This window comes from Anser cygnoides, chromosome 18, assembly GCF_040182565.1.
Source record: "Anser cygnoides isolate HZ-2024a breed goose chromosome 18, Taihu_goose_T2T_genome, whole genome shotgun sequence".
In the NCBI taxonomy this organism is placed as follows: Eukaryota; Metazoa; Chordata; class Aves; order Anseriformes; family Anatidae; genus Anser; species Anser cygnoides.
In genome coordinates, this window is record NC_089890.1 from 5,138,600 (window position 1) to 5,150,713 (window position 12,114).

The following is a 12,114-nucleotide window of genomic DNA, read 5'->3' on the forward strand; positions in this document are numbered from 1 at the left end:
CCTGTGCCCACGTGTCACTCGGAAGGAAGGTGGGCGCAGGGCGCGTGTAGGGAAGTCTCCGAGGCTCCCTCTCTTCCTGAGGAAGCCGAAGCAATGCTTAGCAGTGCGAAGGGAAAATCCCTCGGCCTGGCTCTGAGCTGATTCTTTATCAGGAAGGCATTAGCTGAGTAATTAGCTCTGCCTGCGAGTGGAAATGTCACTGGCACTTTGAGGCCTGTGAGCCCGAAGGAGCGGGTTGCCGAGCATCCCTGTGCTGTTCCCATTCCGTGCAGCTACAATTAGTGGGGAAGCCTTGCCCTACCAGCTCCTGCTGTAATTAGAGTGAAGCTTCTCTGCCGTGTGCGCTCGTCTCTGCTCTGGTGACCGTTCAGTGCCTCTGGCCTGCTGCACGGCGAAGTTTGTTCTCCATCCCCTGTTTCTGTTTGGAAGTGCAGGGGGACAGGTGCTCTTCTGATCCAGCCCTGCTTGCATGACAGCAGACACCAAGGCTGTGGAGGTGGTGTGAGCACGTACCTGGCGCCTCTTCCCTGGCCGTGGAGGCAGCTTGTAGTCAGCTTGCCCACAACACAGTGACCCCCACTCGTCTCCCCATCACCCCTCGTAGCATCCTGCGAGGAGCCTGGCTGGCAGCAGGAGCTCTTGTGCCCTCCGTTTCTGTCCACAAGAGCAATTTGTGTCGTCACTGGTGGCCCCCTCTGTCCCTTATGCTTCCTTCTGACCTTCCCCGAGCCTGCCCTAGGCAGGGCTGGGCTGATGCAGCCGTAGCCGGGTGTTGGCTCAGCTCCTGGGGCTGGATTCCCCACGCAATGGTGCAGCTGGGTCTTTCCTGCAGCAAACTGCGTCTTCTATTTCTTGCTTCTCTAAAGTCCATTGCCAGAAGGCAGAGAAGACTGAGGTGGGCAAGGGGAGCCTTCTCCTCCTGGGCTGGAGCTGGCCGAGAGAGAAAAAGGTGTGCAGCACCCTGCAGACTTCCCTTGTGGGGAGAGAAAGTTAGGGAGTGTGGGAAGTCCTCTGGGCCTGGCCGTCCCCAGAGGAGGTTGCGCGCATCCTGGATCCCCTTTCAGCAGACTGAATCACTTGGCTGCCTGTGTTGGACACAGCCTCATGCTAACTGAGAGCTAAGTCCTCCTGAGCCTGTCTCTCGACGCCATCGTTCCCAGCAGCTGGCTCAGGAGCTGTCAGACAGGACCGAGAACCACACCAAGCCGCTTTCTGTTACACGGGTGCAAACCCAGAGGGTTTTGCTGGATCAGCGCCGAAAATAATGACTGAGTATCACGAGCTGTGAACCGTGGGAGCACGGGTGGGAGCGTGGGACGTGGGGCACGTGGCAGCGCTGCTGCCAGCAAGAGCAGCTCCAAGGAGCTCTCCAAAACGACTCGGTGAGCTGCCCCTGGCGCGTGCATTAAACATAGGCAGTGTGCGGAGCCTGCCCCCGTGGCATTCATGCACAATTCCTTTGCATTTGACTGTGTCCTCTGGGAGTCCTTAGCTAATTGTATCTCACAGGGCTCATCCTGCTGGGAATGACAGATTTGGATGCTTAATTAACAAAAGTAACTACCCCTCCTAGGGGACGGAGCTAGCGGCCGTCCCAGCCCCTGGCAGCAGCCTGTTTTCCTAAGCAAGCCGCAGCAGGAGCTGGTTTCTCCTGACGTACTGCTCTCCTGGGCCCCGCGGGGCTGTCAGAGCGGCCCTCGGAAAGGTGGTTAATGCACAGAGAGGTGGAGGCACAGAGACTGTTCGTTAAACTCAGGCTGCCTTTTGTCGTGCTGTTAATCCCAAGTGGATGGCAGAAAAAACGGACACTGACGCTGCAGGGACCCGTGCGGTGTCTCGCTAACGGCCTGGGGCACGGCGGTGGGTCACGCTGCCCGTCCTGTGCATTGCTCTGGGGGTGTGAGAAACGCCTTGAGGGGCAAAAAAAATTGTCCGTGAGCATGCACGAGGCATCCCCAGGCAGTGCAGAGCTGGGGAAAGGGCTGTCCTCACCTACCCCGGGTGTGTGGTGTAGGCTGAAGGGATGTTAGTGGTGTGGCTGTGATGCTCCAGCTCTTTTGCTTCATAGACCTTCTGGCGAAGCAAAACATCAGGTGGAGTGGCCTGGAAGCTGCTCTGACCTGCAGCGTGGCCATAGCATCATCCAAAAAGCAAGTTATTTAAAGGTCTGCTAAGGGAGCCCAGCTCTTCCCTTACGCTGTGGCCCTGCGTGCAGAAATTGGACTCCTTTTCCTATGATGTCCAATTTAAAATAAATCACTTAAAATAAATCAAAACCAGTTATTTTTTCCGCAGGAAAAAAATAAATGAAGCAAATAGCAGTGCCTTTAGGAAGGCCTGTGGCAGCGTGTGCCTGTGGTGGCCGTCTCTAACCAGGAGCCTTCTGCCCTATGCTGAGGGCAGACCCGAGCCAGCCTCCGATGCCCAGCGTGCCCCAGCCTCACAGCACCGAGCGTTTGGGCTCTTGGGTGGTCTTAACACTGCTTTTTCCTCTTCCTTCAGGCTATGAAAGTCCTCTCCAAAAAGAAGCTCCTGAAGCAGTATGGATTTCCACGTGGGTATCTCACACTTGGAGGTCTGCCTGCTGTCCTCAGCCAGGCAAACCTCTGCCTTAAAGAGCTGCCTGCCGGGGCTGCGGGACCTGGCCTCGTCCGAAAGCTCCCCAAGTAGCTGGGGGCTGCTTAAAGTACAGGGGGTAGTGAAAGGCCAGACAAGGATAAATTCAAAGCACTCGGTAATTAGGTTCCTGGCTTTGATTTTCGGAGCCTTTGAAATGCTGGCTCTTCCCCGTTCGCCGTCTCTGAAGCCTAACGAAGTGCTGGGAGTTGGGTAGGGCAGCCCCACTTCCCAGGGGCTCTTCTACCCCCTTAGCACCCAGCCCCAGTGCTGGGCCAGGGGATCTGGCAGACAGACCAGGCTGGGCAGCCAGCAGGAGCTGCTCTAAATGTGGCTTGGCCATCCCTGTTCGGGGTGGGGACTGTAATGCTTTGGGGTGATATTAAGGTGATGAGATCTCCCCGAGCAGCTGGGGGTATCCTGCAGAGGGGCCAGCCGCTGCTCTCTCCTGCATGCCAAGTGCAGTTCTTCTCAAAGCGAGTCCTCGCTCACTGTGTTATCACATCTGCAGGTCGGCCTCCTCCTAGAGGGTCTAAAGCATCCACTGGAGAGCAGCCAAAGCCAATGGCACCGCTGGACAGAGTCTATCAGGAAATAGCCATATTGAAGAAGCTGGACCACGTCAACATCGTTAAGCTGATAGAGGTGAGCTACTTCTGCAGCCTAAGCCACACTGAAACAGATCTGGTTTGTGTTGTGGCAAGAGGACATCTTCAACTGCTCCTACTGCAGCCAGAATTGTTTTAAAAAAATAGTTAGGTTGGTGGTTTTGAGTAAGATCATAGAGGTTGTGTACGACAAACCAACATGCTTGTCCTGGGCTTTGGTGCTGTGCCGAGTGAAGGCAGCTGGGTACGCTGGTAGGAACAGCAGCAAGCTCTGACCGGTAAACTGGGGCGTAGACAAGCCTGGGAAGGTGCACACGTGCCAGGCTTCGTTGCCATTTTTGATAATGGCTGAAGTCAGACCAGGATAAGCAGTTTCTACAAATGTAGGTGGAAACCCTTTTTTTTTTTTTTTCTGGTGACAGGTAAATCTGTGTCCTCCAACACCCTCCTCCCCTCCCAGGAATCTGTAAATATCAGCACAAGTCTTTCTTCATGCTCTGCAGCTCAGCACAGTATACAGGGAGCAGTAAAATGTTGTTTGATTAAAAACGACTCCTTCTGTGCTGTTTTTTTACTCCCTCTCCCCTTATCTCTCTGTTATCAATTGCAGGTCCTTGATGATCCTGCAGAGGACAACTTGTACATGGGTACGTGAGTCGTTACGCGTTAGCAGAACTGTCTGGGCTTTAGACCTAGCGGTGCAAGTAACTCGTGCTGGGACTCGGGGTCAGTACCAGGAGGAAACTTGTACCAACGTGAGCAGAGTTATTTCTTTTGAAAAGTTAAACACCTGTAAAGGCAGCTGAACTGGCAGGCCCCCTTGCATTGAGGGTAAGGCAGCCTCGTGTCTGAGCAGAGCTGCACGCATCCCCTTGACATAATGACACTGTGACAGCGGCTCTGCCCTCCTCTCTGTGTATGCCAGAGCCAGGAGAGAAGGGAAAGGTGCAGGAGGGCTTCTTGTCCTCTCAGTCTGGGGTTCATCTCTCTAAACTTCTGTACGCTGCGGATATTGGTAGTGACTCAAGCAAGCTGTCTCAGGATGTTCCCTGTGACCCCTGCAGACACGCTCACCTCCCTGATGAGCCTTGAGACCTTCTTAGCCTAATCCTTACCTTGGCTGTCCCGATGGAAGGTCACAGCTGACTGTGCATTTATGCTGAGGGTGGGAAACTGCCGTCCATTTTGTCTTCCTCTCTCTAAAACCTTGGAGGTGCCCCGATTTGGGCAAAACCCCAAGGGACAGGCCTGGGAGGGACTAGAGTGCCAGAGCTGCTGAGATGATGACATTTGCCCCTGTTAAATCTCTGCTCACCAGTAGCGTTCCCTGATGACAGGCTTAAAGGCTGCTTCTCATGAAATGATTATGGGATGCTTTTTAAGCTGCCTGTGCAAGGCGTCTCTGCCTGGCAAATGAAGCCGTTTGCCTTTGAAAGGCCAGTGTTCCCTGTTGTTGGAGCCCCGTGGGCATTCCGGCAGCATCCCAAAGGTGCCAGCCAAGGCAGGCACGTGTGTCATGAGGAGGGCGACTCCACTGAATGAAAATAAATGCATGAGGCAGTTCAAAAATCTGCAGAAAAGCAAAAAAAACAAAAAAAAAAAACCCAAACTCTCCCTGTGGAGCAAGATAACGGTCCCAGAAACGGCAGCAATAGCAGCAGGACAAGTGGGAAGTCTCGTGGTCCCGTTGGCACTCCAGAGAACAACCAGAGAAAGCGGGGTTTGCTCACTGCTAATTACTGCTAGCCGTAAGCGCTGCGAGTACTCTCCTGCTGCGTGCTCAGTGGGAAGAGGCAGGGGATGGAGGGTGCTGAGAGAAACCAGAGCAACCTGTGCTGATATGAGATGGCTGAGTAATGTGGTGCTGCTGCCCACCGCCACGGCTCTAAGCAGGGCCACTGCGTGCTTCGGGGAGGGCGTTCTGCCAGGAGCTCTTCAGAGGTGCAGCAAATCCCTTAGTAATTTGTGAGGAAAGAGCTCTCCCACCAGGTAATGGCAGAGAGTTTTCCTGACACCACTTCTGGCTACACCCTACACGCCTGGCGCCAGGACCTTTAATGGGAGCGGGCTGTGCTTTTTCGGATATGGATGCAGCCCTAGTGTGGTGCTGGGTGTTTTTGGCTCTTGCAGGGCAGGAGCTGAGTGACATTAAGTGTCTGCTTTAGTTTGTAGAAGGGGGCAGAGGACGGCCTCCAGCTGGCTCCCAAAGTGTTGTTCCCAGCACTGCTGCTGTCATGCTCCCTTGTGGTTTTGTACCCCAGCTTTTCGGTAGCTGAGATGTCAGGGGCTGCAGAGGAACGCTCCCCTTCCGAGGGAGCAAAGGGGCCCAGGCTGGGGCTAGGAGACCTCAAACATCTTCATTGTTTTTCTGCAAGTTGCTTCATATCCTAGCATTGCTACCAAGCAGTACTTGCTAAAACCCCAGTAATTGCTGCCAAAGGACCAGAAAAACACCCAGGGCTGGGGCAAGTCCCCATTTAACCCCCCCTGCTCAGACACACAAACTCACATGCCCTACAAGCCTCAACTCATGCCAATAAATCCTCTGCAATTGTACCTGCCAGGGAGCATTTACCTCTCTGATAGCGGTGTAGCTGTGCTGCTGATTGACACAGCTGAAATGGAGCAATGTGTTCTTACAGCATCTCGTTTGGTATCAGCAATTTAGCAGAAATATCACACCAAACACCCTTCCCGGAGGTACTGAACGAGGCAGGACTCAAACCAGCAAGGGCTGACACCGGGAACAGCAGAAGTGTGGTTGGTAAATTAGCACCCGCCGTCTCCCTGCGTGGAGCTGGCAGGAGGTGGGGATATTTGTCTTTGAAGAGATGAATATTTTCATTTTGCATCCCCTGGTGTCCTTGTCATGTGGGAAGAAAGAAAGGTGCGGGAGATAAATTGATTTAGCAGGTTTGGGAATGGATGTGTTTTTATAGGTGCTAAAAAATGAATAAGCCTAGTTCTCTCTTCTGTGATTCATTCATGGTTTGATTTCCTTCCTTGCAGTGTTTGACCTCCTAAGGAAAGGGTAAGTAGTCCTCCTGGGATCCCTTGTGTTGAAATTTTTGGTGTTCGCTGTTAGCTTCCTGGGTGAAATGGAGATTTCGATCTGCACAGTGGGGCAAACCGCTGCCAGCAGGCAGGTGAGAGGAGACGACCCAGCTGCAGTTGCCTTCGCACCATTCCAGCCTGGGGGGATGCGGCGGGTTGTAATGGGCTCGGAGGAAATGCCCTGGTGTCAGGCTTTGCTCCAGAACATAAACGTGGTGCCACATCCCTATTAGATGCCTGGGAGAAAAGCTTTTTTATGGCATACTGTACTGGGATAGCAGCCCAATCTTCCTCTGACTAGGAAGGGCTAGGAAGTTCCAACAACATTCACTTGCCGCCTGCTGCCTTACTTTGCCCCCAGCATGACTCTGTCACGGGAGGCTATTTTGGTAGCACATTTCCATAGCAGGAGCAGGGACACGGCAGTGGGAGTCTCCTCACCGCTTTCTGCTGCACCTGGGCTGGGTCTGCAGCTCTGCAGTCACAGCAAGGTTGGGATCGCTGAGCGTAGGGTGGGGGAGATTCTCCAAGGGCTTATTTCTCTCTCCAGCCCTGTGAACAAGGCTCCCGCACGCTGCCAGCTCCAGCAGGTTGCTGGTGAGAGGCTCCCAGTCTCCCTGGTGACCAAGCTGATGACTCTCCTGGAGGAGAGGGGGAGAAAAAACCTCCTGTGATCAGCCGAGGCCGGGACCAGGGAAGGTGCTGCCTGGCCGAGCGCAGCCTGCCCACCCCTAGCAGAAGGCAATTAGACCCCATTAGCGGCTCTGCCAGTCCTGCCGCTCACATTACCGGCAGAAAAATGTGCATGAGGAGGGAGGGGAGGCAGTGGTTAGAGAACTGCAAATTGGAGATGGTCCTCTACCAAACGGCAGCAGGGGGGAAGAGAGGAATGCTGCCTGCAGGTTTTTCTGCTGCTTGCCGAGGGGAAGAGCCCCGGAGCCTGGTTTTGGTGATGGGTTGTTCTTGGCCAGGGTTTGATGTGCAAGGGCGGTGTCTCAGGAGCGCTCGCTTAAATCTAGCCTGCTCAGTGGGCATGTGTCCAAATGCGAGGTCCGGGGTAAAGCTGCTGAGCAGAATTAACCCCGCAGTGCAGTGAAGCCCTTAGCTCCTGCTGTTCGTCTGCTGGGGAGCAGAAGATGCTGACCGGCTTGTACAGCCTCTTTGCCCTCAGCTTTCTGTGGGTCAGGCAGAAGAGGGGCTTCTAGAGGAGAGGATGTGCACCTCTGAGCAGTGGGCACGCCCCAAGGGAAGGGGAGAAGCTGTTAACCAGCAGTTAATCCTGGCGGTAGTGAGGACCTCGTGGCTCACGCTGATGCGGGGCTGTGCGAAGCCACCGCTCACCCCTAGCCCAGCTCGCTAGTCCGCGTGTCACAGCATCCAGAACGGATGGCTACACCTCTGCTCTGGGTCACTGCACTGCTCTAAAGGAGCTGTAGCTGTGACATTCCCAGTGCATCTAGCTCCTGGTGCTGTCGGCAGGGATTAGGGGTCACTACGAACCTCAGCCCCTAGAGAAGGAGGCCGAAGCACTCAGTGCTGGTGGAAGCAGGTCCCCTCGGTAGCGCAGTGTGGGGGAAAATCCCAATGGCCCCTCCGAGTCCCAGGAACCCTCGGAGCTCCCTAAGGGCCTGAAGTGGAGGCACCTCTCCTGGACCTTGATCCTGGACCTGCTGGGAGCCCGTCCCTCAGCGGTGGGGCCGCAGTGATGCAGAGTGACGTGAGAACCCGTATCCATTGCCATTTACAAAGCACTGAGTTCCCTCCCTCTTTCCAACAGGCCTGTCATGGAGGTACCAAGCGAGCAGCCGTTCAGCGAGGACCAGGCCCGGCTCTACTTCCGAGACATCGTCCTGGGCATCGAGTACTGTGAGTACCACCACCACTGACAGCGCTTCACAGAGCGTGTGGGTCAGCCTGCTTGCCTGGAGAGAAACCTCTCAGCACCAGTGGGCTGTCAAACGAGCCAGCAACGTCCCCTCTAATTGTACGTGACAGCTGGTGGCCCTGCTCAGCTCGGGTTTATCAGGCTGTATCGCTGATGCCGGGAGCAGGCACTCCTTGGAAGGGACATTAGGAAAACAGTGGCTTGCTTTTTTCCTCTTTTTATCTCTTCTTGGAGAGAGTCTTTGAAAGCAATAGCAGTGCTAGGAAAGAGGCATTTGTAGTGACCTGGACTGAGTCAGTAGCTTCAGCTGGAACAAATCAATAAATTGTGGGGTTTGTGTCTGGGCTTCTCTTGTGACCTGTGCCTGCAGTGGGAGGACGCCCATTAAGTTGCCGGGAGCTTTCTTTTCTATAAGATAGGCCTCTGCAAGTAGCACGTGCAGCAGAGCTGGGCAGTTACGGGTGCAGGACACATCCGTACCACCCAGGGGGTTGTGGGCCACAGGGCGTAGGTGACTTTCCACAGTGTTCAGTGATCTCACCATTGACCGGTTTCTCTGAACATCGGTGGACTAAAGAATTGGCTGTGGTTGGATGGCTGAATGTGAGCAGGAAGAGCCAATACAGCTTTTTCAGAGGGAATTCTTGCCTCACAGATCTGTTAGTTTCCCAGAGGAGTCAGCACAAATGTAGATGAGGTGATCCTGTCACTACAATACACTTGAATTACCAAGCAGCTTTATGAGCTTCTGTTAACAGATCCGGTCAGAAGAAACTAAGTCCTCTTGGCTGGCTGACCTCTTATGGATTAATGACTAGACAGACGATCAGGAAAGTAGGTGCACAGCGGAGAAAGGTCACCAATGCAGTTAAATCTGAATCTGTAACGTGGCCTGGGTTGTTCAATATGTTCCTAATGACCAGAAATAGGATGGAGTGCAATACGGGAGGCTGGTGACGATACTTCATCGTTAAGGATAGTCATTATTAGAGCTAACTGGCAGGAAGATGCCGTGATAGTGAGTGCTGGTATGGTAAAATGGCAGATAAAAATCCATGTTGCTGAATGCAGGGTAATGTATGAGGGAGAGAAACAGCACTAAAAATATGTACGTCGTGACGGGCTCTAAATGAGCTGTTCTCACTCGGTCTTCATTCTGGAGAGTTCTCTTGAAAATGCCAGCCCATTACTTAGTGACAGTCAACAGAGCTTACAGGGTTTGCGGAATTATTGGGAATGAAATAAAGAAGAAAACAGAAAATATCATTATGCAGTTGTTTGGATCGTAAGAGCTCTTAGATACGAGCAGGGAATATCTTGAATGCTGTGTACAGTTGTGCTCAGCCTGTCTCGCAAACTGCTCTCTAGAGCTGAGAATAGCACAGAAGGGGTGATCGGGATGATCCCATACAGAGGGGTGAGATTTTGATCCTCAGTTTTGATAATTATCACAGGATACGTACGGCAGAGGCATATAAAATCCTGTGTGTCAGGGAAGAGGTGAACACGGAATGAATCTTCTCTGACGGAAGAACCGAGGGGTAGCAAACAAAATAATTAGGTAGGAAGTTGAAAACAGAAGGAATTACTCCTTCATACAGCGGGTAATTAAACCATGACATTTATTGCTAGATGAGATGGCAAGTGCCAGAACGGAATGGGCTCAGAAAAGATGAGACAACTCCGTAGAAGAAAGGAGAATCGAGGGCTGTTACACAGGAGAATGCAGGCAGTTTGCCACTGGGAACGCGGGTACCGTACGCTTTGCATCTGTCTTCATAATGCTTTTCCCCCAGCTACTGACCCTGGCAGGAGACAGGGTGTTGGGGTGGGTGGGCCCCTGCTTTAGGGGGCTGCATCCTCAGCTCTGCTCCAGCAGCTTTACTACACCATGCACGGGTTATTGCTGCGCTGACCTGACAGCAGGGGTAATTGTGCTGTGCCCAGTTCCCTGAGGCTGCTCTAGGTTAGCTTGGCATCTCTCAGACATGGCGACTGAAAAATCTGGCTTACTTTGACAGTGCGGGTGCATGATTTTGGAGGCAAATCTGAAGTCAGGGCAGCTAGCAGGGAGGGACAAGGCCATTTAATCAAGCAGTTGTCATCCCCAGTCAAGGAGCAGCATGCGAAGCGTGAAAGGTCAGCCGCTTGCGAGACGGAGAGCTGTGCTGCATCCCAGTGTGGTTCAAGGCGAGAGGTTTTTTAGCTGGCTCAACCTCAGTAAATACTTGTTTCTCTCACAAATAGGAGGGAATTATTTCAAATGTGCTTTCAAAGAGCCAGCATGCAGCTGCGTCGAACATAAAAGGAACAGTTTGTGCTGCTGGAGTGCCTTGGGCCATGTCTGCCTTCGTTCTGCCAAATCTCAGGTGGCCCCTGCAAGCTCAGCAGTTCCCCAGAGTCGGAGTGAGCCCCTCGCTTTCCCAAGGCTTTCATTAAAGTGTTCAGCAGGTTTCAAACGCCTGCAGAGAACAAGATGAGCATGATGGACCTTGCCAAAGCAGAGGAGGGTGGTTTGCAGTACGCTGGTCCATTCCCACACCAAGATGCAACACCACCTCATTTTGTTTGTCTGATCTCACCGGGAGGGGACCAGCCGGGGGGTGGGAATGCAGTCGCTGCTCTTCTGTGACTGTCCAGAAGCTTCCATGTGCTGAAAGCTGCCATAAGCAGTCAGGTCACCCCAGGAAGTCAGCGGAAATGTATATGTGAATGGGAATGGGAAGCTCAGGACTGCTTTGCAGTAGAGTTTGAAGGGCAAAGACTGCAGCTTTTTTATTCTCATCAGTATTCACACTGTAGCAGAACCTGTGCGCCTCAGCAGGGAGATCCAGGCTCTGCTGTGCTGGATGCTGCTGGTGCCTGCAGCAGGCACCGGAAGAAAGTTTAGTTCAGAAGACAAGCCAAAAAAAGTTTGTGTTTCCTTCGGCAGAGAGGATGGATCTGGGCAATAAATTATAGGATGCCCAAGCAGTCACAGCAACAGGAACAATGGGATGCTTCATTTTGGGCTATTGAGTAAGCACTTATTTTATTAGCAAATGAAAGTTAAAAATGGTGTTGTGTCAGAACTGCTGGGTAAATGCATGGCAATTATTATGTAATTACAGGGGGAAAGTGCACCGTTTGTGCACGCTGAAGGAGAAGTGTTGCCAGGCAATCTAGAGATTGCAAGGTAATTTTAATGTAAGCATACATAATTGTTAGGTAATTTGGGAGAGTCGATAACCATGCAGCTGCTAGAAGCTCGCAGTCGTCACAGCAGCAAACGCATCCTTGCTGGCTGGGTTTTATTAAATTAGAAGCTGCAAAGTGGCTTCCTGTCGGAGCCTGCGTTAATCCAGGCCGTGTGCGGTGCAGGGAAGTGGCTGCAGAGGCCACGCAGGTGGGAAATGTGCTCTGGACTTCAAAACTACAGGGGGTGGCACACAGTCACCGCGTGTCTGTGGGGAGCGGGCTTCTCATGATGCTCGCCTGTGCGTTCAGCAGCCCTGGGGAGAAGCGTTTGGAGGGAGACTGGTCAGCGTGATGAGAGCAGGTGGAAAGGCTGCCGTAGGCTAATAGGCAGGGAGGGATGCCCCGAGCAGCGTCATGCTTCTTGGGAAAGCCCCTCAGCCTGGGTGGCACAGTGCCACCTTGCTTTATCAGCTGCTTTTCTCTGGGTTTCTATTTTTAGTAAGTTTGATGCTAGGAAGTGCACTCTGGTTATAAACACGGTCTCAGCCTCATCGAATGATCAAGAAAGAGAGGCAAGAGACAAGGTCTGAGAGGAGGGGCGGTGTGCCCGCGTCAGAGTATCCCTTCCTCTGGTCCCTTAACTGCTGGGAAAAGTTTTTAAGCTGAAGTGTGGTAACATTACCAGTTCACCTGTTGTGTTTGTGTGTGTGTCTTAAACCTGTGCTCTGTGCAGGCTGCTTCAGGAGTCATTTAGGCACGTGCACACTTAATTCA

At 52.9% G+C, this 12,114-nt stretch overlaps 1 protein-coding gene across 9 annotated transcripts in view; it reads left to right on the plus strand.

Moving 5' to 3' along the window:
• Positions 1 to 12,114, plus strand: part of CAMKK1 (calcium/calmodulin dependent protein kinase kinase 1) — a 98,826-nt gene that overhangs the window by 54,803 nt on the left and 31,909 nt on the right. For all 9 annotated transcript variants that reach the window (XM_066979493.1, XM_066979494.1, XM_066979495.1 and 6 more), the window contains 5 exons: positions 2,503 to 2,554; positions 3,128 to 3,261; positions 3,835 to 3,871; positions 6,234 to 6,255; positions 8,056 to 8,144. In XM_066979493.1, the coding sequence (XP_066835594.1) occupies positions 2,503 to 2,554; positions 3,128 to 3,261; positions 3,835 to 3,871; positions 6,234 to 6,255; positions 8,056 to 8,144 (334 nt within the window). The remainder of the gene's footprint in view (positions 1 to 2,502; positions 2,555 to 3,127; positions 3,262 to 3,834; positions 3,872 to 6,233; positions 6,256 to 8,055; positions 8,145 to 12,114) is intronic.